Source organism: Tubulanus polymorphus, chromosome 4 (genome assembly GCF_964204645.1).
Source record: "Tubulanus polymorphus chromosome 4, tnTubPoly1.2, whole genome shotgun sequence".
Taxonomy (NCBI): domain Eukaryota; kingdom Metazoa; phylum Nemertea; class Palaeonemertea; order Tubulaniformes; family Tubulanidae; genus Tubulanus; species Tubulanus polymorphus.
In genome coordinates this window covers 14,977,848-15,004,700 of record NC_134028.1, presented here as the reverse complement: position 1 = coordinate 15,004,700, position 26,853 = coordinate 14,977,848, and the positions used below count along the sequence as shown (strand labels likewise).

The 26,853-nt window shown below is 38.1% G+C and overlaps 3 protein-coding genes across 4 annotated transcripts in view; all 3 read right to left on the bottom strand.

The window, feature by feature from the left end:
- Window positions 1–386: 386 nt before the first annotated feature.
- LOC141904316 (uncharacterized) lies at window positions 387–1,520 on the bottom strand. The gene has a single exon (XM_074792897.1). It carries the CDS (start codon window positions 1,518–1,520, stop codon window positions 387–389), a length of 1,134 nt encoding a protein of 377 aa, XP_074648998.1.
- A 53-nt stretch (window positions 1,521–1,573) lies between these two features.
- Window positions 1,574–5,167, bottom strand: LOC141904315 (uncharacterized). Its single transcript, XM_074792896.1, has 2 exons — window positions 4,341–5,167; window positions 1,574–4,268 (listed from the first exon to the last, which is right to left on the bottom strand). Exons 1-2 carry the CDS (start codon window positions 5,165–5,167, stop codon window positions 1,574–1,576), a joined length of 3,522 nt encoding a protein of 1,173 aa, XP_074648997.1.
- Window positions 5,168–6,998: 1,831 nt separating this feature from the next.
- LOC141904616 (NAD-dependent protein deacetylase sirtuin-7-like) overlaps window positions 6,999–26,853 on the bottom strand; it is a 51,903-nt gene continuing 32,048 nt past the window's right edge. Inside the window, exons 3-9 of one of the 2 annotated variants that reach the window (XM_074793232.1) lie at window positions 22,643–22,818; window positions 20,945–21,017; window positions 18,866–18,964; window positions 16,995–17,225; window positions 16,208–16,328; window positions 16,074–16,140; window positions 6,999–9,571 (exon numbers count right to left, since the gene is read on the bottom strand). In XM_074793232.1, the coding sequence (XP_074649333.1) occupies window positions 8,482–9,571; window positions 16,074–16,140; window positions 16,208–16,328; window positions 16,995–17,225; window positions 18,866–18,964; window positions 20,945–21,017; window positions 22,643–22,818 (1,857 nt within the window). In that variant the 3' untranslated portion in view covers window positions 6,999–8,481. Of the gene's footprint in view, window positions 9,572–14,172; window positions 14,325–16,073; window positions 16,141–16,207; window positions 16,329–16,994; window positions 17,226–18,865; window positions 18,965–20,944; window positions 21,018–22,642; window positions 22,819–26,853 lie in introns of those variants that run through there. The other variant, XM_074793233.1, reaches the window with a different exon arrangement.

Sequence of the window (26,853 nt, the reverse complement as noted above, 5' to 3'; positions counted from 1 at the left end):
TTGTAATTGATTGTGATAACAAAATATGCCTCGTTACCAATTTAATATGAAAATAATAAGTCATTCTACTATTCAACGCCCCCTGGTGACCATATTCAAAACCCAATGACCTCGAAACTCACCACAATCATAGAACATGTCATGAACTACAACTTTCCAATTGATCATGGTAACAAAATATGCCTAGGTACCAATATAATAAGGATGTCGATATTTCCTCGATATATACAACTACGTCTCTATAGTACGAGAACACCGTTTATTCTGCCTAATCCCGCCAACCCCGGTGAGCGTTGGAGCATGGAAAATATATAAAAGTTAATCTACCGTTTCAATGACTAAATCATATCTCCAACACTCTCCGGGGGTGAACGAGTTACATAATATTAATTACGAGAAATTTCAAAAATTCGGTTCTTGGCCTCTGTTTTGGCTCGTCTTGGTAACCGATCATCTTCTTCTGCATGAGTTCTAGTTCGGCCATCTTCTGTTGCATGAGTTCGTCTATCGTCTTCGACGTCTATGTTGGTGTATTTGACATCTGGACTGGCTCGTAGTTCAAGCGGATACAGCTTGGACACTGCTCGGTTCGTGAAACCATTTGCTGTCTTTAATGCAACAGATCTACATATTCTATCTGGTCCATAGAACAGTTCTGTCACTAGTCCCAACTTCCATTTAAGCCTTGGCGTTTCTTCATGTATGATCACCACTTCGCCAACCTTTAATTTTTCTTCTTTTCCAGATCGTTGATTATACTCTCTTAGGGCTGTAAGATACTCTTTAGACCATCGACTACGAAATCGCGTTAATATTTCGTCTAATCTTCTAGCTCTCACGTCTGCTTCATTCTTCTGAATCTGGAAGTCTGGATCTTCCAGCTCTTCCGGGGTGATAAAATCATGTGGAAGTGTAGTCAGCCGATGACCACACATCAGCTGCGACGGTGTAACAGGGGCTTCATCGTTTATGTCGGTAGAACTGTACGTCAGTGGTCTGTCGTTGACGATAGCCTCTGCTTCCGATACCACTGTCCGAAATTCATCAAACGAGATATGAGCTCTTCCTATAACCTTCTTCAATACCATCTTCACAATGCCAACTAAACGCTCCCAAAAGCCTCCATGCCATGGAGCCCTTTTCGTTATGAAGGACCACTCTACTCCTTTCTTCGACACATATTCTGATGCTTTCTTGAAGGTTGCAGCATTATCAGTCAAAACCTTCTTTGGTAGAGATCTACGGCTTACAAATCTTCTAAAAGCTCTCATGAACGATTCTGTAGACTGATCTTCTGTGACTTCCAAATGTAAACCTCTACTCACTGAGCATGTGAATAGACAGATATAGCACTTCCGAGATTCTGACATCATCTTCACGTTGAACGGACCAGCAAAGTCAATACCAGTATGGAAAAACGCGGGAACATCTGCTACTCGCGCACCGGGCAACGGTGGCTCGACAGGAAGCTTGAATAGACGACCTGATAGTTTACGACAGACGACACATTGACGGACCATACTCTTCACTAACTGACGTACACACGGAATCCAAAACGACTGTCGGATGAAAGTTACGGTTGAATTAATCCCAAGATGGAAAACTCTCTCATGTGCATCTCGAACGACAAGTTGAGCCATCTGTGAGTTTTCGGCAACAATACTGGGAACTTTGCGGAGAACGGCAGATCCGAGTTACCAATTCGACCATGACATCTAATCACGTCATCATCATCGATGTAGAGATTAAGTTGATGAACGATATCAACCATAATCTTACTACGTCCACGCATCATTTCTCGAGCAGCAGCGAATTCGTCTCTCTGTGCCGCTTTAATCCATTCAATTCTAGCTCTTTCGATTTCAGACGATCTCAAATTTTCTTCTCTGTTTTTCTGATCACCACGTACAACATCAACGAATCTCATTACCCATGCTGATATTCTAAATAATCTGTTTAAATCAGAATAATCTCGAGCATCAATAATCTGATCAAGCCCAATCTTCTCAGGTTCAATGTTCTTTCCTACTTCAAGTACTGGTAATTGAACATTCAGCAACGTTGACTCAGCAGACCATTTAGGGTGATCACCAGTGCGTAACCATTCTGGGCCTTCCCACCATAGTCTATTGCATCTTAGCTCAGATGCTGTACAACCGCGTGTTAATACATCAGCTGGATTCTCTGAACTTGGGCAGTATCCCCAAACAGCATCTGGAACTTGACTCTTAATTTCTGTAATTCTGTTCAATTCGAACGACTTCAATGGTTTATCAGATTGTAATCTATACAGTACTGACTGGTTATCAGACCACGCAAACAGCTTCTTAGGTGTACCAATCGCATCCAAGATAAACTTAGCCAACCGTGACGCAATTACACCAGCGACTAGTTCCAGTTGTGGAATTGATAGTTGTTTAACGGGTGCAACTCTTGACTTCGACATCAGTAATCTTGAATCTGTATCACGAACTAGATAAGCGACAGCTCCATAAGCCTTTTCACTTGCATCTGCAAATACATGTAACTCGCAGCCTTCTATCGAGTCTAAACCATAGTCAAACGTCATACGTCCATAGTCAAAATCCAGAGCTTGAGATGTTTCTGTTGAAATTTTAACCCAACGATCTTTAATATCTTCTGGTACTGGATCATCCCATACAAGACTTCTTCTCCATATATCCTGCAGCAGTGCTTTAGCGTTAATCAACAGTGGAGAAATAAATCCTATCGGATCGTAGACCTTTGATGAATCACTGAGAATCATTCGTTTAGTCAATGAATCTTGATGAATCGACGAAAATGTAACGGGTAATAGTCTCAAATTATCATTTTCAGAATCCCATCTGAGTCCAAGTACCTTCACTTTAACCGATTTCTCAGCAACACCATCTCGTTCCGCTCGTTCCATTACTTCTGGACAATTACTACTCCATGATCGTAAATTAAAACCACCTTTCTTCAATAACTGACGAGAATGTTCGTAAAAATCTGTCATAGATGACTGCTCATTCATCGAGATTATGACGTTATCCACGTATATATTCTTAGCAATCAAATCAGTGATTGATGACGTATTCAGCTGTAAATGTTTAAGGACTGTAGCATTAAGAATGAACGGCGAGCACGTTGCTCCAAACAATACCGCGCGAAATCTGAATGTCACCAAATTACTTCCTGGATTTTTCGGATCTTCTAACCAGAGAAAACGTGTCATATCTCTATCCTGTTCTGCCAGAAGGATGGATAGAAAAGCTTTTTCCAAGTCTGAGACCGCAGCATATCTCCCGATTCTAAAACGCAATAACATTCCGACAATATCATTGTGTAGAGGGGGTCCCGATTCCAGACAGTCGTTCAAGCTTATGGATGAATTTGTCTTACAGCTACAATCAAAGACAATACGGAGCGGTGTTGTACTAGAGTCTTTTATCACGGCATGATGTGGTAAATAATGACATGATCCATCAGTTGGTGCTGCGTCTGGAACTCGTTCTATAAATCCTCTTCTTTCTTGTTCTGTTATTAGACCAGCATAAGTCTCCAACATTGAATTGCTTACCAATCGTTTTATAGTCGACATAGTCCGTGCACGACACATTGTAAAATTGTCATTCAATGGCGGGTGGTCACTCTTCCATGGTAGACGCGCAACATATTTACCGTCGGTAAATTTAATCGACTCAGCACAGTACTCCTCCATAGAAACTGACTCACGCTTCGATGCATCAGGACTTTCAATCCCTATAGATTCCAATTCCCATAGTCTTTTCATATTGAGTTTATCGTCGGTACTGTTAACCAATGTGTCTAGCATTGTCACCATTGACGCGGACGAATGACTACTATATGCTTCGCTGATCGGACCCGACAATAAATAACCAATTTTCGAATTAACTGCCACGGGATAATTTTCACTCGATCCTCTGATTATCTCATCTTTAACAATATTGTAGTAATAATCCGATCCGATTAGTACAGTGATGTTGAATAAATCAGTATCATCAACGGGATGCGCTAATGTCAAATTTTCCAAATGAGAAAATTCTTTAGTAATTTTAGACATATTCTTTATCGGTGCTGCAATTTCCGGAACGACAAGTAACTCCATCTCAAAAACTTCTTCACCTCTGCATATCAACCTTAGTTTAACCACAGGAAGAAGACGTACATCACTTGCCGACTGAGACCCGAAACTAGCCAATCGTAACAGTTCTTCACGCTCAGTAACAAGTTGAAGTTCTTCAGCCAACGACTCTTGAATAAAACTTCTTTGAGACCCATCATCTAATAAAATATTAGCTTTCGTTCTAATTCCCGATACAGCATTTTCAACTTACGAAACAGCAGTTTTCAGTAATCCTCCTTGAAGTGTAGCATTACAGTAATTTCCAGAGACAGCAACAGCAACATTCCTGGATACGGTTGGGGCATCAATATTCTGAATTACATCTACCTGGCTAGAATCAGCATTATCATGGACCGCAGCAGAGACGTGACTTTGACCTTGACCTTGACCATTTTGTAATGACGAATTTGGTACTCTTTCGTTTTGAACACCTGCCAAATCTGAACTCGAACCCTGTCCTCCAGTCTGTGCTTGTCCTCGTGACTGACTTCCGGTACAAATACTAGTGTGATGTCTTCCAACATGGCATTTTTTACATTTGATTCTTGACGGACACTGACGTGACTGATGACTCGACATTAAGCAGTTAAAACAAAGACCAAGTTGTTTTATTCGATTTTTCCTCGCTTCGACGGTTACGAATTGAATACAGTTGGTAGCTTTATGTCCAGCTGAACAATAGTGACACTTCAAAGGACCAGTCTGGCGTCGAATACCTGCAGAACCAACGACAATTGTGGAAATTTCTTCGGGCTTTGTGCCAGGTTGGTAACCAGCTCCCATGACAAAAACCTCATTTTCCAGCCCACTAATAACCTCGCTTAAGCTATATTCACGGTCACCATATTTTCTCGCTAGGTTACGTTGTACTTCACTGGGCAACTTGTCCATAACAATAGGGACCAATATACCGCCGAAATAATCGTCGTCTTTACCGTATGTTCTCAATGTACGCATATACGAGCCCAATTTATCGGAAAATTTACGGAGACTAATATAAGTGTATAAAGGCTTTTCCAAATCAATCACGGCACGCATATATGCCTTTGTAACTACGTGTGGCTTTCGAATCGACTTTTCAAAATTGTACAGGCTTCCTTATAAGCATTTTCTGTTATTGGCAAACCAGCAATAGCGTCAGCTGCTTCTCCAATGAGCTGGGCTTTCAAATAAGTGAATTTCTGAACATAAGTCATCATGGTGGACGAGTTTACAGCGCTGTCAAAGCTATCCCAAAAGCCAGACCATTCTAGTATTTTTCCAGAAAATTTGGGTAGAATTAATTTTGGTAGATTTACCTTTCTAGCGTTGTCAGAATTCCTAGATAGTCCTGAATTTACTTGTCCTGAATTTCCTTGTCCTGAATTTCCAAGAGGCCAATCGATGAGTTTTGATTCCACTTTTCGCAAATCCAATTTTTTTGACAGAATATCCTCCTCCGCTCCTTCGAAAAATGCTGCGAACTGATCATCGGTCGACAATTCACATATCCTTTCATTCAATTCCTCAATTTTAGCTAATCTTCCTCGAACGCTTTCCAAAATGATGCAGATTTCTTGCGATTTAGTATAATCAGATGTACCGATTAATGCGTTAATCTTCATAATTTGATTATCGTAATGCCCCCGGTGGGCGTTCCTAGATCGCACGATCGTATCCCTGCTCATTTTTCCAAGCTCAAGAGGGACCAAAATGTCGATATTTCCTCGATATATACAACTACGTCTCTATAGTACGAGAACACCGTTTATTCTGCCTAATCCCGCCAACCCCGGTGAGCGTTGGAGCATGGAAAATATATAAAAGTTAATCTACCGTTTCAATGACTAAATCATATCTCCAACAAAGGAAATACTAAGTTATTCTACTATTCAACGCCCCCTGGTGACCATATAGGAAAACTAATGTCCTTAAAACTCGCAACAATCATAGATGATGTCATGAGCTACAACTTTCCAATTGATTGTGGTTACAAAATATGCATAGGTACGAATATAATAAAGAAATGCTAAGATATTGTATTATTCAACGCCCCCTGGTGGCCATATACGAAATCCAATACCTTGAAACTCACAACAATCATAGAACACGTTATGAGCTACAACTTTCTAATTGATTGGTAGCAAAATACGCTTAGGTATCAATATAATGTGGAAAAACTTTTTCCCAATTACGAATGAGTACTGGTGACACAAAGATGGCCGCCAATTGCATCATAATTGGCTGATGAAAAATACCTGTCTCAGGTATAAAACATCCCTTTCCATAGAATACCCATCACAAATTGCAATTAGAAATGGCAAACCAGTAGGAAGCTACAGGACTCAGAATTCGGGCCAAAATTAACATTTTTGGGCACTAAAAAGGTCATAGGACGGCCATCTTGAGTCCGACCGACCCAATTTTTGTTATGTTGATGGGCCCTGGGGGGATTCACATATATCCGAAAGACCAAGGTAATTGATCAAAGCGTCTTCAAAATTTCCCTCAAAAAGTTCAAAAATGTGTAAAAAGTGCTGATTTTGGCGAACAACAATGGCTGCTAGTCCGCCATCTTGATTCTAACAGGGCCAGTTTTTGGGCTGAAGATGTGTCTAGGGTAGATACATGTGTACCCCAAATATCAAGACATTACCTTGAAGCGTCTTTAAAACTTCCCAAAATAACTGGATTCCGTCTACGGACGGACGGACGGACGGACGGACGGACGGACGGACGAAAAGTGAACGCAATAGCCCGCTGGGACTTAAGTCCCAAGTGGGCTAAAAATCGGTGAAGTACATAACATTGAAATTACGAAAATTGTTGATTTGTTTAAAACATTAAGACAAATAGCTAGATTCGTTTGAAGAGATATGTTTTCAGGTTTGAATTTAAATTTTCGCTCGTAGGAGTAGAGGCTGAACATTCCAAAGTGCAGGAGCAGCAAATTGAAAAGCTTTTTGAGGGTAGATGAATGAGACATTTCAAAAATAATTTTCAATGTATGTATGGTCGGATTAGTGGGGCCTCAGACTAGCAGGGTGTCGGACAAGTGGAGTGTCAGACTTGTGGGGTGTAACAGTAACCATATAGGGAACAGCAATAACATAATTTTTTTGGATGGACCATAATTTTTGCAAAAACATATCGAAATTAGAAAGCTAATTACTGCATAATTGGAACATCTCACGATTTTCTCTTTGCCATCCCATTTTTTTTCCTTGAAAAAAATCTGCGCTCCAAGTAATGGGCAACCCACAGTGTTACTGTGGCAATAGAGGATTCCACATATGGCAGGCGAGGATCCGCCAGGTTTGTTAATAGTAGATAGTAGGTAATCTGCATTTGATTTCTTTTACATTTCAATGAAATCTAAATAAACTTTTCTCTTAAATGAATCGATTATTTATAAGACTGACATTGTATTAATAACGCCATAACACGTCGAATTTCCTATTGGTACTGGGTAAACTGAAACACTATCTAAACAAAATGAGATCTGACGACAGACAGAATAACATTGATCAAGTGTTGAGTCACAACAACAGTATTCTTAAGTGATTATGCACCTAGAAATGAACAGTAATTTCATGTGTCCATATTTTTGGGTGTATATTTTGGTAATACAGTCAACGCCATATAAGTCGTAGTCCTCAAGACTGACACTTTTACTACGACTTACGTGATGTACGAGTAACGTGTAAGTCGTATTTTTATGAGTTATCTTTAAGTCCTGGTTTTATACGAATACCGCGAATAACCGATAATGAAAATACGATATACGATGTTCAGATTCCAGCATGGCTCGTCGTATCATGAGCAGATCCTATATCGCTCAATCAATCAATTAAAGCTACCACCTGCACCACGCAGACGTCACAAGAAAATTACATTGTAACTGTCTGAACACTTACACTGACAATATTGTAGCGTATTTTTTATGTTCTGCTATGGCATATCGGGCTACGACTTATGCGAGATATTTTGAATGGAATCAGATGATTTGGCTTCTAAAATTACGACTTGCACGAAACGATACGACTATGAAAATAGGAATTATGAAGTGCTAGTTATAAGCATAATTTCATAAGGTTTAACTAAGAGGAAAGTCGGGACCAAATTAAATATACGAGATATATGATGATACGACTAATTCGATGACGACTTATGTGGGGTTGACTGTATTGCGAAGGTTTTACCCAAGGTTTGCCGGTTACATTGATTTCCTACACTACACATTCAATGGGTTGAGTGCATAAACTCTATACATAATATACAACACTACAACACATTTCAGGTTATCTAACCAAGCAATTAACCCATTTTAAAAAAATTCTAATTGAAACGAAATAAACCTATGTGATTGGTTCTTATAATTTACGTTTACGCGATCGTCTTGGGTTAAAACCTTTACCAAACCAACCAGGCGCACTCATAAAAGAGGAACTTATATTGCCAGTTACAATCTTCTCTGGTTGAGTGGTTTCTTTTTTTTCTGGCAGACTACTAACGTTTGATTCAAATAAATCACTCTCCGAAAGACTGTCTACTACAGTCTCTAATGAACAGGTGTCCTGCTGTCTAGTTAAAACTTTACCGGTAGCTAGATGGTCAGAACTAGATGAAGTACTATGTATGCTGCCTGTTACTGAGCAAGTAGAACTGTTAATACTATTTTTACCAGATATCTGATTCAGATTTGGAATAAATGAGATTCCTGATATATTGTTGGGAGCCAACTGAGGGTAATCCAATAATCCAGGGGACAGCTGCACGGTTAATATTGGCGACAATGAAAATGGTGGTTCATTCATATGTAATGGAACAATAACTGGATTTGGGTTTAAAAAACATTCCTGACTCTTTGCCACTTGATCAACTGCTGATAACATTGACGCCAATTTTACAGGAGGGCAGAGTGGATTTGAAATGCGAACAGGACACACTGGAGTACCAGTCGACATATCTGAGAATCCATTCAATGAATTCATGGACGGCGTTGCCGACATACTGTAAGCAGCTAAATCAGTAGATTGTGCTGGGGATTTTCTAGCATAACTATGGTCATTGACAATCATTTCAGGTATTCCAACTAGTTCACATACTTCCTGAGAGTCATGCAGCTTTTTAGCAGTGGATATTTGCTTGTTGATGATATAAATGAGGGGATGATTGAAAAGAGTTTGGTTTAACATCCATTTCATGGTTTGATATGAATCCTCGTCAGTTTTTATTTCCTGCAATAGCTCTTCTGCATTAACTGGAACCCTTTTGCTATTTTCTTGGTCACTCGCCTGATGATCCTTTGTTGAAATATCCTGCACCATCTGCATAAGTTTATGTTTTTTGTTTCCTCGCAATTCAATTTTGATCTCCGGTGAAGGCAAGATCTTTCTTGTTGTTGTTTTTCGCTCTCGAATTCGTAGATGAGTACAGAGTTGAAATATGGGATCGTTTTCCCTGAAAAACCAAATCCTCTAATATCAAAAGGCCTTACGGAATCAAAGTTCTCATTGATGAAGGTTGAATATGAAACAAGCAGCCTATCATTTGACATAGCTATGCTGCGTTTTGTTAACTTTATCATTCTTTATATAATGACCCCACTACTTTTCATGAACACCAGCTGTGGCTAAGCCAATTATAGAGAAAACTTTGCTTTCTGATTGGCTTTTTAAAACTAATATCATTGCGTTGAGATTTTCGCTAAATACCGCCCGTAAATTGAAACCCCCTTTTCAAAATTTGGTGTCCTAGGAATTGGAGAATGGATATTGCTTGAATGCATGATTTGTCTGAATATATGGCATTCCTCTGGAAACTACATCATTTAAATTCACTCAACTTTTATAGTAAAAGGCTTAGCCTACAGCTGGCCTAAAAATGTGTGAAAAGTTTGTTTTCCTTTGTTTTTAAAAATGGCCGCCATTACGCCATCTTGTTTCTAACTGGACCTGTGTCAGGGTTGTATATTTGTCTAGGGTGGTTACATGTGTAAAGTGATATATCAAGACAATCCATTGTCTTAAAAACGTCCAACTAGGGGTCCAGGGAAGTGGTTTGAAATGCTCAACAAACAGAACATTTCAATATTCAATGCCCCCTGGTGAACATATTAAACCTATGACCTTAAAACTCATAGAACTAGCTACAATTATGCAGTTGACTGTGATTACAAAATATGCATAGGTACTGATATAATATGAAAATACTTGTATTCTGCTTGTACTATTCACATTGTAGCACACCCTGGTGACCATGTACAATAACTGATAACCTTGAAAATCTCCACAATCATAGAACATGTCACGAGCTACATGTTGCGATCGATTGCGGTTACAAGATAACCCTAGGTACCAATATATAGGAAAATTGTATATAATTCAATTTTCAACTCCCCAGGTGCAGGCCAGATCGGGTCTGCCATACACCATTCCTGCTAAACCTGTGTCATCATAACACAATCTAGGCCACTTCTCTGTTCATTGGTGCTGAAACACTGGGTTACCCCAATTCCACATGAGGAGATGAATACTACCACAGTGATATTATTTACCAAATATCAAGACTATAAGTGGTTACCTGTCAATATTTTCAAGAAACCTTTTTAACACATTATTATTCGAAAATGGTTTTATTAAATTCATGGAATCAATTGTAAAGCTGAAAAAAGAAAAACGGTTATGCTTCGGTCAAGGGAATGATAGATAAATTGTTACCTAGCAGTGCGGGTTTGCATAGAACGTGTGATTCAACTGTTAGCACTGACCGAGGCTACAATATTGTAGCCTCGGTCGATTTACTGCATGACCTTTGCTTGCGATCACTGGCCCAACCCCAGTCGGTTGTTTTTACAGTCTTTGAAGTACTGGCCAATTGGATGTTGCCATAAACAGTATTTTGATGATGTGGTGACAGAGAGAATCTGTTTTTTATTTCGTCTTGAGAAGGTCCTACTGTTCGCTATTCTGTGTCAAAATATGAATTGAAATATAAAGGATGGAGTTAGTTTCCATAGTTTTAATCGTGAAGGATAATTGTGTTATAGCAATTATAGCGATAACCTACCACAGTTTCAAATTCACGTATTAGAAAACTGCAATTATCTTTAAATTCCAAATTTCATTTGAAAAGCAGCGTTTATGCGCACAATTCCTAAAATGTCAGAATTCCGAAAACTAGGGAATCACACGGTTAGAATGTTAACTAAATAAGTTTCCTTTATAAATCAAGAAATTATTTACAATGGACTAATTTTCTGCTAGCAGCAAAAAAACACATGTGTTATCTGAACTGTCAATCATTATGTCGTGTCTAGTTTTACAAGTAGATATAGACTAAAAAAATATGCAGGGTTTCCACGCGAGAACCAAACAAGACGGTTGTTAGTGGACGTACTCAAGTTGGGTGGTCAGGAGTCAACAACGATTTAAATAATTTATAAAAACAGATGTTAGCAAAAAGCACCAAAGTTGCTAGCCACTAAGCAGTTGTAAACTTGTGAACAGAGGAAATATCAACATATATACCCGGTACACAATTGTGTCTAATTTTCTCTTGTCTGGTTTTATGTTAAATATATCCCGACCAAAGATTTTGTTTGAATAAATATTCAAATATCGATCTGGAAGAGCAATGCAGCCAACATTTTATTTTGAGTTTGAAAAAATGACCTGTTGACTCGGTAAGTTGACTGTTCGATTTACCGGGTGCGCACTACTATGTTTAAAATGGCTATGAAAACGGAGTCGAACCAAGAACAGCAATTAAGCTTGATGTCTCCTTTTCCTCACAGATGACATATCAGAATCAGTATTTCTCAAAATCTGTTTCTTACCGAAGTCCTTGATTCGTGCTATCTTGAATATGAACATAAGATTTTACAAATGAACACAAAGATATAACAAGAATTGAGGTCATGGTTATTTGGTGACAATCATGTCTTGAATGTCAGGTGATCGTTGACAAATATATGTACACACTGCAACAATCCTTATATATTCTTTGTTTTTAATAAGTCCATTTTCAGAGCCATAAAAAAAACCCGGTTCCAAGGTAATTAAATTCTTAGCCATGAATGGGTTCTTTTTGCGTTTGAAAATCCCGACCTAAGGCAAACACTTAAGTTTAAGTCTCAAAGCTTGGGTAACATATTTTCTGACACACCTGACACAAGTCTGACAAGTTGGATTTCCGAAAACAACGACTACTAATTGTTTCTGTTATTGGAAATTAAATCAACATCTACTCTAATGTAGCTATTGATACAAAATGGTTTTAGGACCGTAAATTGATTGAAAGTTACGGAGAGGGAGGGGTAGCTCTGTAGCGTTAAAACATTATTGCTCAGTTATTCAGATTGCATTCAATCATTTAGCTCAAACATCAAAGACACTTTCTGCACAGAAAAATACCAAGGCTATATATGCTTTACTATGTATATTATTGATTCACACAATAAAATCGCTGTCCGCGTTTTGTACCCTTGCTTAAGTCACTTACGTTTGTTGTTTAATACAAATTAATGCAGGTCAGCAGAATTTTAAGGCTTTCACCGTTGAGTAGTAGCCTATCTGTCATGAGGCCTGATCATGCACATGTGTTATATTAGAAATACAATTTGGCTTTTCAATTTTTTAGGCGAAACGTTGCTCTTAATATATTCCCCGCGTCTTGATTTTCTTGAGGGATTTCTCTTGATTGTTAAAACAATATCAAATCATCCTGTCTCAAAAAGCATGAAACCTAGGCTGAAATACGTAGCCAATTTGGAATTGGATGAAATGTTCAAAATAAGCCATTCGACCCTGTTATCAAACATATCAGTGTTCTTTAAAACACTTGTTAAATATCGGAGGATTTTTAAACCGAGCTTCAAACATTTCGATTCCTGAACTAAAATGATTATGTGGCATGTAATTATCCAAGACTATATGACTATGAATGCGTTTTAGGTGACCGTTTTAGGTGTTCCTTTTTTTACATTTTATACGGGAAGGATTGTTTCAATCTCACTTTTAAGTTATCAACTATGAAAAGTAACGGTATCGAGTGATCGCTGGCAGATTTAGCAGTTAAAATCGTCACATGTGTTAAATGTTTGCGTTGATGAAGGCGATTAGAGGGACACATGGCATCCACTACATAAAAAACCGTAGATAGATTTCTGGAGATTTAAATTTTGGATGCTCTGATGAACTCTATCAGCTGTTAGTTAGCAGTGCTTAATTTCTATGGTTATATTACATTGCAGGTGACCCAAATTATTCGGCTGCTGCCTGGATACTATGTACCTGGTACCTACGAGCATGGACTCTTTTAGATGGATGTCTGGACGTTATAGTACAGTGTTCATGACTATAGACCCGGGTGACCTGAATTCCCCACCCGCCTGAAAATCTCATAGCGGAGGTAACGCGTATATCTTTGCTGCACACCGATCTCCTTGAAAGGTCCAAATGCTATTTTTGTGAAAAAGTACATGGGCCTCTCCACCTGATACTTTTAACACAGGGTACATAAATATTTAACTAATACTTTTAAACAAGATTTCTTCAGATTAAAAACTACGTCTGATAATATCATTTTTTATGCATGTTGCTTGCTAAAAGTTACAGAATTATGTCATCTTATTTGTACGTAGCTTAGTTAAAGTCACAGATTATTCAAGATGAATATTGGGAAAAACAACACAGAAAATTTGAAATTGTTGAAACGATTTAAGTTTTTCAAAATCAGTAGATTGAAGTATTTTATTAAATTTTGCTGTTAGCAAGGGGGATATTTACCTAGAGGATATTTTAACAGGGGGGGGGGGGGGCTGGGAACTTTGAACCTGTCACGTATCACTGCAAATCTTTAACAGATGTGGCTACTTTGAACAGGAAATTACCATGCCATCTCAAAATGGTCACTTTTCACTAGTTGACGTTTAGAAACGATGTGTTTTGAGAGTTCACACACATGACTCACTTCAAAATAGTTGTGCTCGACTGCGAGTTGCTCGATTTCTCGACGAAAAATCGTGTGTATGAACCTAGCATAAAGCTATCGTGGTAGGAGTTACTATCGGTAGGTCGCTGTTTACAATCCGTTGGTTGCAGTCACCTGCCAGTGTGCACTATCAAAATGCTAGCACACTAGCACATCAGATGTTTTAAAACCGTCACTTTTCAGCAGTAGACTCTTTCTAACAGCTACTTTGGAAAACCAACTGAATTGAAAGGTAAACTATTTCGGAGTGACTGATGTTTAATGTAAACTACTGGGAAAGTAGCTGATATTGTTAATTGCTAAGTGGCTACTAAGTAAAATAGATGTTTGGGCTCAAAAGTGCGAGAGACACGTTCTTGGATTCAGCCTTTCGTTTGAGCTCAAAACTGGGATAGATATTTCTTTGATTCCGCCTTTCGATTTCTGTATCAATCTCCATCCAAAACAAGAATTTTGAACTTTGCTGAGTCACTGAATCGCTGACACGCTGAATGCTGTGTGAATAACAATAATTGTTTTCATTTCACTAATTTTTTCAAATAATTGTAAAATAAACAATTTATGATAAATGATTAAATCATATAAGTGACCGCATATATGACGACAATAGGGCCTTCAGAGCAAGATTCATGTGGTTAACAGCGCTCTAACATTGTGGTATCTTAAGCAGCCTGGTTAGGACAAGCAGGTGTCAGTTTATTTGCTATTTGTGATCACATCCAATTTCATCTCAATTGTTGCCTCAACTAACAATCGTCACGATTTTTTGTATATTTTTCTGTCATATCTGAAACTCGGGTCCCCAGGGCGAATTAAAGCCGAAAGACTACATCTAAGCACAGACATAAGCCGAAAGGCCTTACCACTCTCCGCAAAAATACATTCATTACCCTAATCCAAATGAATTTTTATAGAAAATATATAACGAAATTTATCAATGAAACATTTTCTTTAGAATATGTAAAATGTACATGGATTCAGCGTATTTGGAAATGAATTCAAATCAGCGAAATTAATATAATAATCAACGATTCAGTGATTCAGCGAAGTTTGAACACCCCCAAAACAATGCACATCTGACTCCAATTCTATATTAATTGTCATCCGATTCTAAAAACGTTTTCTTATCAATCATGGCAATTCATAATATATGTATAAGGCTCGCACTTAAACTTCTTTTAAACCCTTAATTAGGAATGTGTACGATGTACTGTTCATGTAATTCATCAATGATAGGAGAAGTTTGACGGAAACACTTTTGGATTCCACGTTAGTCAAAACTACAGATCAACCGACTGATATCGGACCCGCAATAACTTCAAAAGCTGATCAAGTTAACTGACTGATCTTGATCTTGGATTAATGGATTAATGCAGTGAACCGACCGAGGTTACAATATTGTAGCCTCGGTCAGTGTTAACAGGAAAATCTGTGCAAGTCAACCGACCTAGGTTACAATATTGTAGCCTCGGTCAGTGTTCCACAGATGAATCATACATTTGCCTCAACCTAGTCTGCCAGGTTACTTATTGCTTTGTCTTTATCCTGGCCCAATCATAATCGTATTTCTTTTTTCAGCTTTACAACTGATTCCACGAATTTAATAATTCCATTTTCGAATAATAATGTGTTTTTTCTATCTACAAATAAGAACTGATGGCACTTAAGACGGCAACCAATTGTGTCACGCTTGACTGATCAAAGAATCCCTGATATATTTAAGAGCCCTTCTCATAGTGAAATCAACAAGAATTCCAAGGAAAAATGGCATACCATTTAGAAGCAACATGATGGCTGGATTCCGTTTATTGACAATGAATGAACAGATAGACGAAATGCGAATGCAATAGCTCGCTAGCACTTGAGTTCGAAGTGGGTAAAAAATGACCACTGACGAAGACGGCTATCCCCCATAACCATCAGCTCTGCCGATCTTCAGTCACAGCAAGAGCTGGAAAGGAAATGGTACCTTTTATATGGTGGCAGATTAAATCCAAGATAATCCATGATTCGTGTCAATACTTCATCGCATTTACCTAAAACACAAGTTAATAAGTTAAAGCTGCATTGAAATTTATCCGTAAATGATCTTCCTGTACTAACCATTAATCTTAAGCATAGCAAGCTCATCTTTGGGCGTCCACTGCAAATTCACAATGTAAAGTTTCGGCCTTTTGTGCAATGGTTGATGCATAGACCACAGACAAGCATATTTTCTCAAAACCTATTGAATATGGAAGATTAGAGAAAAAATTCATGTATGCAATGAAATTGGTCATAGCAGTCATTCATTGAGAACATTGGCATCAATGGGGAGGGTAAACAATAGGAAATTTCTGCCTATGTAAATACATAGTATATAATATGTAAAGGCACCAAAAATGTAATTTTTAAACTTATTATATAATGAAATATAATTTTTGATCTTAAAATAAAACCTGGAAGTAAAACAGTGGATGATGCAGTGGGTTCACGTGAACACCTGGTGATTTCTACGGCTAAGCAAACCATTAAGGAGGTTTTGCTCGCAGTTTGGCTTTTCAAAACAGATATAACAAAAGTAAACCTCCAGCAAATTCTAACAAGGTCCATTTTCAAAATTCTGCTTCCCTGGAATTGGAGCATGGATTACTTCAACACATAACTTGTATGAGTATATACTGAGTTGCGCAGTGAAAAAGCCTTTCATCTGGAACCCATGCCATATTTGCTCCAATTGTATAGACAATTAATTTTTGTAAATTGAACAATTTTCATTTATGATGTATCCTGTTTGCAATTTATATATACCTTTGCCTTCAAAATTGCATACATGGGGTATGTAAGGGTTGGAAATAAGAAGCAAAATCTAAACTTTACACTTGGCCCCTTTAAACAATGACTAACTCACTTTCAAACTTGATCCTAAGCATAAAATCATATCTGCTTTATCGACCATCTTTCGGGCTGCAAGCCAGTTATAAATTCCATCTAAAGGAGCTTTCTCACCGAAATGTATTATTGTGTCTTTTAAAGCCCCTTTACATTTGACGCATTTACGATCTGTTTTATGTCTTCGAATGCCAGTTTTCTCAGTGACATCAAATAAACGAATATATTCTGCTTGACATTCAGTACATCTCTAATAAGAAAATAAAAAATTGGATAACAGGGTTCATAGCCTCCAGGCCCAACTTAATTCAAGTACTTTCAAGGACCTATTTCAACAAAATTCAAGTACTATTTTCTGAAAAATACCATATAAACACTAGTATTTAAGGCAAATTTATTGCAATGAAAATTCCTTTATTGCAGAAATTTAAAAGAAGTACAAACGCAAATCATCATAAAGAAACATCCACGCGTAGCAGAGCACTTGATAACTTTGGAATCGTTCAGCTTTATTTTAAGAAAGATTTACTACATGTATCAGAAATTAATAACTTTAAAACAAGAAATCTGTGGGCCTTTCAACGGAACTACAGGTACACCTCGCCATCAAAAAGCCATACTATTGAAAGCAAAAATAACAAAATTATACAAAATTAAATTACAGCTCATCGACCTATTTACAATCGATTAATTTGCTCCTTTTGAGTTTCGATGGCTGAAATAACATCGGCCAACTCATGTGACTTGTCTTCAGCCGAATTTCTCATGGTCACAGATTTTAAAATGAGCTCATGAATTTTGCGAGATTTCACCTAGCTTCTGTTGAAATTGGTCTGCGTTGAATCCAACTTTTGTATGATTCATGCACCAACCAGGCGTCAGAGAAATGGCACTTTCCCATACTGGCCTATCTAATTTTGAATCCAACAAATTTCGATGACCGGCTTAAACGTCTAAATGATAACAGCTTAACGCTTAATCATGATCAGCTCGGGATACCCTGACATAAAAAATCACTTTTCGATAGTTAATGCTCCAAAGAACGTCAAAATCAAGAACGGTCTTTATATTAATTTGAGGTCATTATTTACTACCAATAATCTATTTAGAATTATTTTGAAGCATTTTGTTTGTTTATTTCATCACAAGGGCATTTGTATATACGCGGCGCGCGATAGCGGTAGTGCCGCCACGTGTCTACTAATAGATTTGTATACGCATTGTCAGCAGTGAGCCACATGCCTAATACATTTGTACTGTATATATACACGAGTCAGCAGTGTATACGAGTCTATAGCACGCTGACGGTACAGAGTCACAGCACTCTCACACGTGGTTGGCAGTGCGCGGGCGTATGAAGTCAATACAACAAACTGATTGACAAAATTTGGACAACATTAAAAATTCAAGGACTTCCAATTATTTTTACTGAAATTTTGAAAATTCAAGCATTTTCAAGGCCTTGAAAATGCATTTTGTGATTCAAGCACTATTAAGCACTTTCCAGGATCGCTACGAACCCTGGATAACTGAATGAAATGTCTTGACATTTATTTAGATTTCAAAAGTATTACAATTTACATAATATTATGAATTATAATGAATTACTCCGAGTACCAATTCTAGGACAATTGTTTGCTTTGTCGAATTTATTCGAAGTTAGTGTCAGTGTTACTTAAAGATTAAAAATATTGAATAGATTATAACAAATCTAATTCAGGGGCAATTGTCTGGAGGGGGGCAATTGTCCTGACAGGCCAAACAAGGGATTTCGAAACAACAAGGTCATTGGGCAATACACAAGACCATTCAGGACAATACAGTGCCGGATTGAAATCTACGTACAATTCTAGAAATCTTTCATAATGCCTATATGAGCCAATCACTCACTTCAATATACATATTTCCGTGAACTTCGGAGAGAGCTTTTCTGGGTAAACCACTACGCAAATGGAGGCCATCACAATTCTGAGAGACAACATGCTTCACCTGAAATAGTATGATGATAATGATTAATTAGAACATTCATAGTTCCTTGTCTATATCTTGAGTCAATGAAAAGGATGGTTCCAATAATATCCAAATCACCACAAGATGTTCATGCTTAAATGCACTTGTCAGTAAATAGCCGAGAGTCCAGAGAGGACCCTATCTATCATCATCCTATCCATCGCTTAATATAGAATATACATATATATATATGTATATAAGGTCTGTTCTTTCAGTGTCCTAGAATCTAAACTCTCAACTTTTACCCAAGACCCTTATCCCACCCCACCCCCAATCATCTTCTCAACTGATCTGCATCAATCTCAAGAGTGATCAAAATGGACCCCCAACCACAGAAATCTGCGGCAAGCTTGACCGCCTGTGCCTATGAAAAGAAATTGATATTCGTGAGCTTGCCTGCTAATCAACATAATTGGTTTACACTAAAAATACGCTTACTTGAAAAACTATGTAGTGTATCAATCTAGAATTTTCGGCACAATATCCGATGCAAAATACCTTACGTTAAAGGTTTATTTGGTGTAAATCCGATCACAAATATTTCTAATATTTTGTTCTTAACTTTTGAAGTGGAAGCTGGTGTCGGCATCAACGTGTGTATGGCTGTACGTACGGGTACTGGCGCTTTAACCGGCTCAGCATTGATGGTGTACTTATGCGCGAGTAGATGTAATGATTTGTTTTAACCAACCGCTAAATCGTCGTTCATTACCCATTACTTTAGAAAATGATATTATTCAGAGTATTGGAATATATCTATCATGATAATTATAATATTCTTAAGACAAGTGAATTACGGATGTGGACCTATTTCATTGAGGCGCATCACTCAATCTTCCGATCCTGTCACGTGACTTCATGACTGCAACTTGACGATAGCTTAGGTTCTCACTCTTCGAACCAAAAAAGGAATTCAGTTCATGTTAGAGCAATCAAGTGTAAGACATGGTGACATTGTTGTTTGGTCTCAGTCGTCTGACTGTCCATCGGACTCCAATGTTTTAAGGCACCCTTTGATCACATCCAGACATGCCAACTTCACAATTTTTTTTGTAGTAACACAATACAAGTTTGATTGTAGTTTTCTTATTTCAGTCAGTAGCAGGGCAAAATCAAACATTCTAGTGATAGTAGCAAATCATTGATTCTCAGTAGCAGCCGAAACGACAGCAGCCGAAACGTTTCCTGACATCTGTCAACCCACCGTGTGTAACAAGAAAATCAAGGTTACAGACAGTACACAGTGCATAACTATTTGATATTTGAGATGGAACAATGCACGGATACTTGGACGTATATTCTGCTTTAAATTTTTGATTGGCGACACGGGTTTTTTTATTCTGTTGTTCATTACTAGTCCCATGTTTGGATTTTCTCTTCCTCGCAGTTACTTCACCTTCTTCCGATTCGCTTTCATCATCATCGGAATTCGATTCATTTGCCGAAAAATCCAAATCAGACAACGATGCCGCCACATTAACAGGTGAACACTAAATCCAACCTCCGACTATCACATTTCATGATCGCTTATTGATAACTGCGCATGCGCACAAACCAAAGACTACCGTTCTGTGGATAGGATTTAACAATGACAAAATTGATTTGAGCGTATTCAATTGGCATTCTAACGGAACACCGGAGTGAAATAAATTTGAGCGTATTCGATTGGCATTCTAACGGAACACCGGAGTGAAATTGATTATGGGCGTATTCGATTGACTCCTCAGCGGAGTACCGGAATGAGACCGACGCTCGAGCGTAGTATTTTCACCACTCCCGTAGCACCGGAGTTGTACTGGTTTTACCGTAGCAAACTCCGCCAAAATCGGAGACATTGGCAGCCCTGCACATGTCAAATATGACACTTTTCAGTTATTATAAAATTGGAATCGCGGATATTGTATTGAGTGGCAAGGCTGGCCTAACTTAGAATAGGTTTGCTGTATAGGTGAACCTTACCAGTTTAACATTGTACAATGTGGTTAAGGCCATGTGAGTAGATGTTGGTTCCGCATCACTTAAATCTTGAGTTCTACAAATAAAAGTAGAAGTAATTGAGCAAGCTTAGGTCTCAATCAGCAGATTTTCCAAAGAAACACAGTGGACTGGTGAAATTGGCTAGGTCTATATGCACAATCTAGCCAATCCGTTCAATTCTGTAAAATCTGGACATTTTGGAATGACAACAAGGCCTATATCCTGATTATGAACAAATAAGACAATGCTGTATCAATCCAGTGTGTACAAAATAATCAAGAATACTTCATGAATTATATAGATAGAAATTGAACACAACACAATACAACACAACGAATTATGTAGATCATCCTATAGATAGAAAGAATCTTTAGGAATGTGATACAAACTCTTCTGAGAGACAATTTTCAGAATTTGCCATGGCCCTTAACTCAGAATTTGAGGGATTTTTTACCCTCAAAAATGGACTTTGGAATTTGAGGGGTTTTTGGAGCTGTAGGAAACAGGTAGTATTACACACAGAGAGCTCCTTCCGGTGTAACAGGTAACACGATATTGTGCAAGGACGAGACAATCACTAAGACAGAACCAATGGTAGAATGATAGAACTGGTTCATCATACAATTCCTCCCCTTTAATTGTCGGATCCATGCATCGACATGATTAACATCAAAACAGGATATGACCATTATTTGCATGTACAGTTGGAATTTAAAATATAGCTGCAAAACAGCAATATAGGTTTTCTGCACAGCCTTGTTCGTATTTTTGTTCTTGTCTGGATGCCGTGTCAACCACGAACGCGTGTATACTGACAGAGCCGCACCATGCTTTTGAAAATGAAGGGAATTTAGTATCCTGTTCAAACGTCAACACGGTTTTATAAAAGGAAGGTCTACAAACAGTCAATTAGGCATATTGAAACCATGGATGGCTGGTTCAGCTGGTTTGACCCTGGAAAAATTGACTTGTAGGCCTATACATGTACAGTCTTTCGGGATTTTTACCTGGGGGGATTTTTACCATGTAGGATTTTTTATCTCAAAATAGGGATTGTCCCCGTTATTTATTTGGTTGGTAAGTTTCCTTTGATTTTTGATTGAGTGCCCCTTACAGACCCACCACACCTGCCGGGAGCAAAACCGGGGGTTTGATTTTGAAATCAGAAATCAAAGTACAGATATAGTTGTGTGATCGGCGGTCGAGTTTACAGAATCTTTTGTTTAAATCGAAGTGCATAATTGGGAAATTCGGTTCAGGTTCATTTAAACAATCTTCCAACCAGTCTGAACCGGCAAGCGACTGATTAGGGTGAATTTTTCAGGCTGCCTAATTTAATACATCGAAATTTGGGAAATTGCTATATTACAAGGTTGAAGATCATTTTGTCCATTTTTATATTTTTTTCGTCGTTTTCTACGTGTAAATAGTCCGATAGTTTAATGTAATTTTTTCTCGGGTAGATGTTGATGTAGAAGTCCTCTAAGTAGATTCACTAGTTTCCAAGACTCAATATTCACATTCACTATCACTATCACAATCAATTCAATTACTAAGAACTGGGGTACGATATCGTAATAGGTCACCCACCACTACATATCCTTTGCCACACGAACCTTATCAATTCAATTGCAGTAATTAGCAATTGAGAAAATAATAAGTATTTCAGATCTGACTTACTTTACTTGTTTTCCTTGTTGGAGAAGTGTCCAGACACCATTTGGTCCCCTATAATCTGGTATAGAAGCTGCTGTACTAATACCAGCTCCTGTATAAACTACCAAACATTTAGACTGTTTTATTGCAGCAGCTAGTTGTCGACATTTCCAATGCAGAACCTCTTCTGGATCTTCTATCTAAAAATCAAACTAACTTTTGTTACTCCATGCATCACCTTTTCGTTGCTGGCTGATTTCACAAGGATCACTCTCATGGTCTAATTGTGCAGTATGAATGTCAAACCTCCCATATTTGGGATGGAATGTCGCAACAACTTATCAGCGGTATGACCAAGCCCGCCTCAGCATGTGTGAAATTAATTCACAGACAACTCAATTCTTATAATTCCAAAATCTGCAAGATCTGCTCAACAATGAGGAAACCTCTATAAAGTGAATGCTTAGGGTTCCGGAATTAATAGAGAGGTGTTCACTTAATGGAGGTAGCACATATTTGCATTGCGTCACCTACCAGCAGTTTGGGTAACTACTCCAAATTCACATCACATACATAGCTTTATCTACATGCCATGGAGCAAACTAATATGTAGATGTTCGAATCTTTATGATTTAAGAAAAATTAGTCAACAAATAGCTAATTAAAAATGATCACAGGCTAGTGATTACTTAATTAAGCTAAAATTGAATTTATGTTAATCCTTTTTATATAAGATGAAGGACCAATGGTCCAGTGGGTAGCCAAACTGTGCGAAGTATAAATGTGTCACGCTGTAGGCCTATCGCTATGCAAAAATTCTTCTTTGAAAATCAAACAAGAATCTATCAACAATGGACTCGATTTTGGTAAGTGTGAACTTTTAACAAGATGTCCATGGACCTTGAGACTTCGTCGAGATAATCAGAAGTTCCAGTTTGGGAAAAGGAACAGGTGCCGCCTCACCGGGCAGGCTGGATTAATTTTTTAAACGTATCAATTACATTTACATGTGGTTTGTGGAAATTAGTGGAAATAATTAATTACTAATTGGTGCATATAAATAGAGGGCGCCACTATATGGTTTCTTTGTAAAAAACATGTGTTGAGAAAAAAGAAGATGGTGGAAGAATAAATAAATTGCTTATGGGCAAAGTGTGGTTTACCTTGAAAGCTAGAGGTTGTTTGGCATAAAGGCATTGCTTGAAAAATCTTTTTAATTCGTGACTTCAAAGTTCCACAAGTTTATATTGTATTTTATCTTTCTTAAAGAATTATTTTGTAGTCAAATAAGACCAAAGATATACATTTGGTTACAGTCCACGTCCAAAATTTTGTAGGGTACAGGCAGGCGCGGCAGGGAAACTATTTTATATTTTCAAAAAAATATGTTTCACAATAAGAAAAAAATATTCAAATAAGGCCATCCCATCCCGTCTGTTTGCCGTAACACCAACTCAATTTTTCAGGATGAGTCGGTAGGTAGGTAGAAACTTTTTTTGCAAAATTTTTGGGCAAAAGAAAAATTTATCACCCTTTTTACATGGAATCAATGTCGCAAAAATCATCTACGTTGTGCACGGGAAGTTCTAGCGTAGATTTCGAGAATTAATATGAAATTATAAGTTAGTCCAGAGCGTCATCTCTGTGTTAAAAATGAAACAGTACATTGAATATGTGCGTGCTTTTACGTTACCAGCTTTAATATAGTCACTAAGAATGAATGGCAGCTTATTCGAACACTGCCAGTTTCCTGGAAAACTTAAATTAGAATATAACTTAAAATAAATGTCATGACATGTTTTCACACGATGTACACTTGAATTCGAACATAAGTAGCTCATACGTCGGCAGTGGGTCGGTCGGTTGGCCGTTTTTATCAAAAATAAATTTATTTCAATGAATCCCAGAAAAAAAGTTTTCACTCGGTACCTTTGAAGTCGGGTCGGTCGGGTTACAGCAAACAGACCGTTAATATGGGATGGCCTAAAATTCATATGATGTCACATATCAGAGGGTGGCTGAATATTGGGTCTTGGAAACCTCTTCCAATAATGGCCGCGGAAGTTAAAATACCGGTACAGAAGAAATCGGCTATTAGATCGTTTTAAATCCTGGAATTTACGACTACAATATTCAGACCTCGACCTATACTTGTAGTTTGCTGCTTAATATATTCAGGTCACAAGAAATTGCAATTTATTACGAATTCTATCAAACAGAAAACACAGCGCTCATGAAACTCTTCTGCTTCAATTATTCAGCCTATTTTCATGTCAAACGTGCACGCGTTACAGCATCACCTTTAGTAGTGTACTGTACGAGCTTGTGTGTGTGTCGTGTCGCACTCCACGCGCATGTGGAGGCCTCATGTAACTGAATGTTCGCTACACTTCAATGTCAATCAAAACAATCACCGGGGATTAAAATGAAACAATACCTATGGCGGATGTGTGAAATAATTACATCCTCACCAGCAATGAGCATTTGAAATTCGCACGTTAACGGCACCTAGTCCAATGAAACATACGCCATTCTATGGCTTTCCCATAATTATTTTAGTAGCGCCGGAATTCCCCGTATATCCCAAAAACAGCCAATCCCATTTGCTCGTAGAGACAACGCCCCCAATCCAGGTCATTGCAATTTCATACGCGAGAGCTAAGAATTTTCCCGCCAAAAACAGCTTTTCGTAGAATTCAGAACTCAGTTGACCATGTCATCGCATAGGTTCGTCATGTCTTCAATCGCATCGATTATACGTCATTTAAGCAGAGAACCAATGAAACAAATGCTCACATAAAAAAATGTACCGCGATTTTACATGAAATGGCTCAATGCCAACATCATATCGCTGACAAAGGTAAACCAAAAATCAGATTCTGTAAAAAACGATTTAGTTTATAGTTTATTACGGATTAGTCAGAACATTAATTGGTCCCAAATGCAAAGGCAACAATGAATCGAGAAGAAGCGGAGATATCGTCGTCTTCAATTCCCGCCCATCGACACTATGATATGACGAGGGATTTAGAACGTTTGCCATTACAGAAATATTATGGCGACAAGATGCTGTATGAAGACTGGAAGGACTCCTTAACGTGCGTTGATGAACAACCATGGTCAGCCTAGAGAAAATGTTACGACTCAAAAGCTGCCTGGAGGGAGAAACAAAAGATATAGTACGAGGATTAGATAACAGTGAAGCCGTCTACCGAAAACTAAACTACCAAAATTGATGTTGATCAACTATAAACGTTGGATATGTGATTCCGATAAAGAAGATATCTTAACGAATTTGAGAGACTGGTTGATTGACGAATTCCGAATCCTACCAGAGACACAAGAAGATTTAGAACGAATAAACAAAGTCTATGAAAGTCAAACCATCAACTCAAAAAACTGGCAAAGTCGTCACCAGAAAGCGTTGACTAAGAGTACTTCGTCATACACCCCGACTTGCGTCAAGTGTAATCCGTACACCGATTATTTCAATGTTCGTCCTTCAAAGGAATGGAAGTAAATGATCTGTGGCAATTTGCAAAAGGCAATGATCTTTGTTTCCGTTGTTTAAACTCCGGACACTCAGGAAAAGCATGCCGTTTTACTCGAAGGTGCAATGTAAACAGATGTAAAAGTAACCACAATGCATTGCTTAACATCCGGAAACACTTCACGTCACGGAGGGGGATACCTCAGATTCCGTTCACTCGCTTAGTGACTCTCCTACTCCGAACATTTCGCTACGTACGTTACCGGTGATAGTGTCGAACGGCAAAGAAAAACTAGAAATTGTAGCTGTTTTTGATGACTGCAGTACGGCTAGCTATATATCAGAAGAGATCACCATGAAGATCCATCTCGAAGGTCAAATAAGCGAACTTAATGTCGACACAATCGGATCGACGAAACAGACATTCAGTACTATGAACGTAAATTTCACTATCCGAAGCTTATTCGGTCGTTATAGTAAGAATATCAACGCGTATACCGTTAAACGTGTGTCGAGATATCGACCGGCAATTAATTGGAATGATTCGAAACAGAAATTCTATCACATGCAGGGTATCAAATTCCCGGTCCTAATAAATAATGCGAAAATCGAATTACTGATTGGTTGAGATGCTATGATTTACAGCTATGTCTTGAAGAACGAGATGGAGGAGAAAAATCAGCCGATTGCGTGCCGAACACCTCTCGGTCGGACCGTTGTCGGAAAAACCAGCGATAAATCTGTA

Excerpts from the sequence above, each read along its gene's own strand:
- LOC141904316 (XM_074792897.1), bottom strand. The coding sequence starts at position 1,520 with ATGGTCCGTCAATGTGTCGTCTGTCGTAAACTATCAGGTCGTCTATTC.
- LOC141904315 (XM_074792896.1), bottom strand. The coding sequence starts at position 5,167 with ATGCGTGCCGTGATTGATTTGGAAAAGCCTTTATACACTTATATTAGT. Across the intron at positions 4,269-4,340 it reads TTACTGAAAACTGCTGTTTC|TTTTATTCAAGAGTCGTTGG; the intron begins GTAAGTTGAAAA and ends GTCTCAAAGAAG.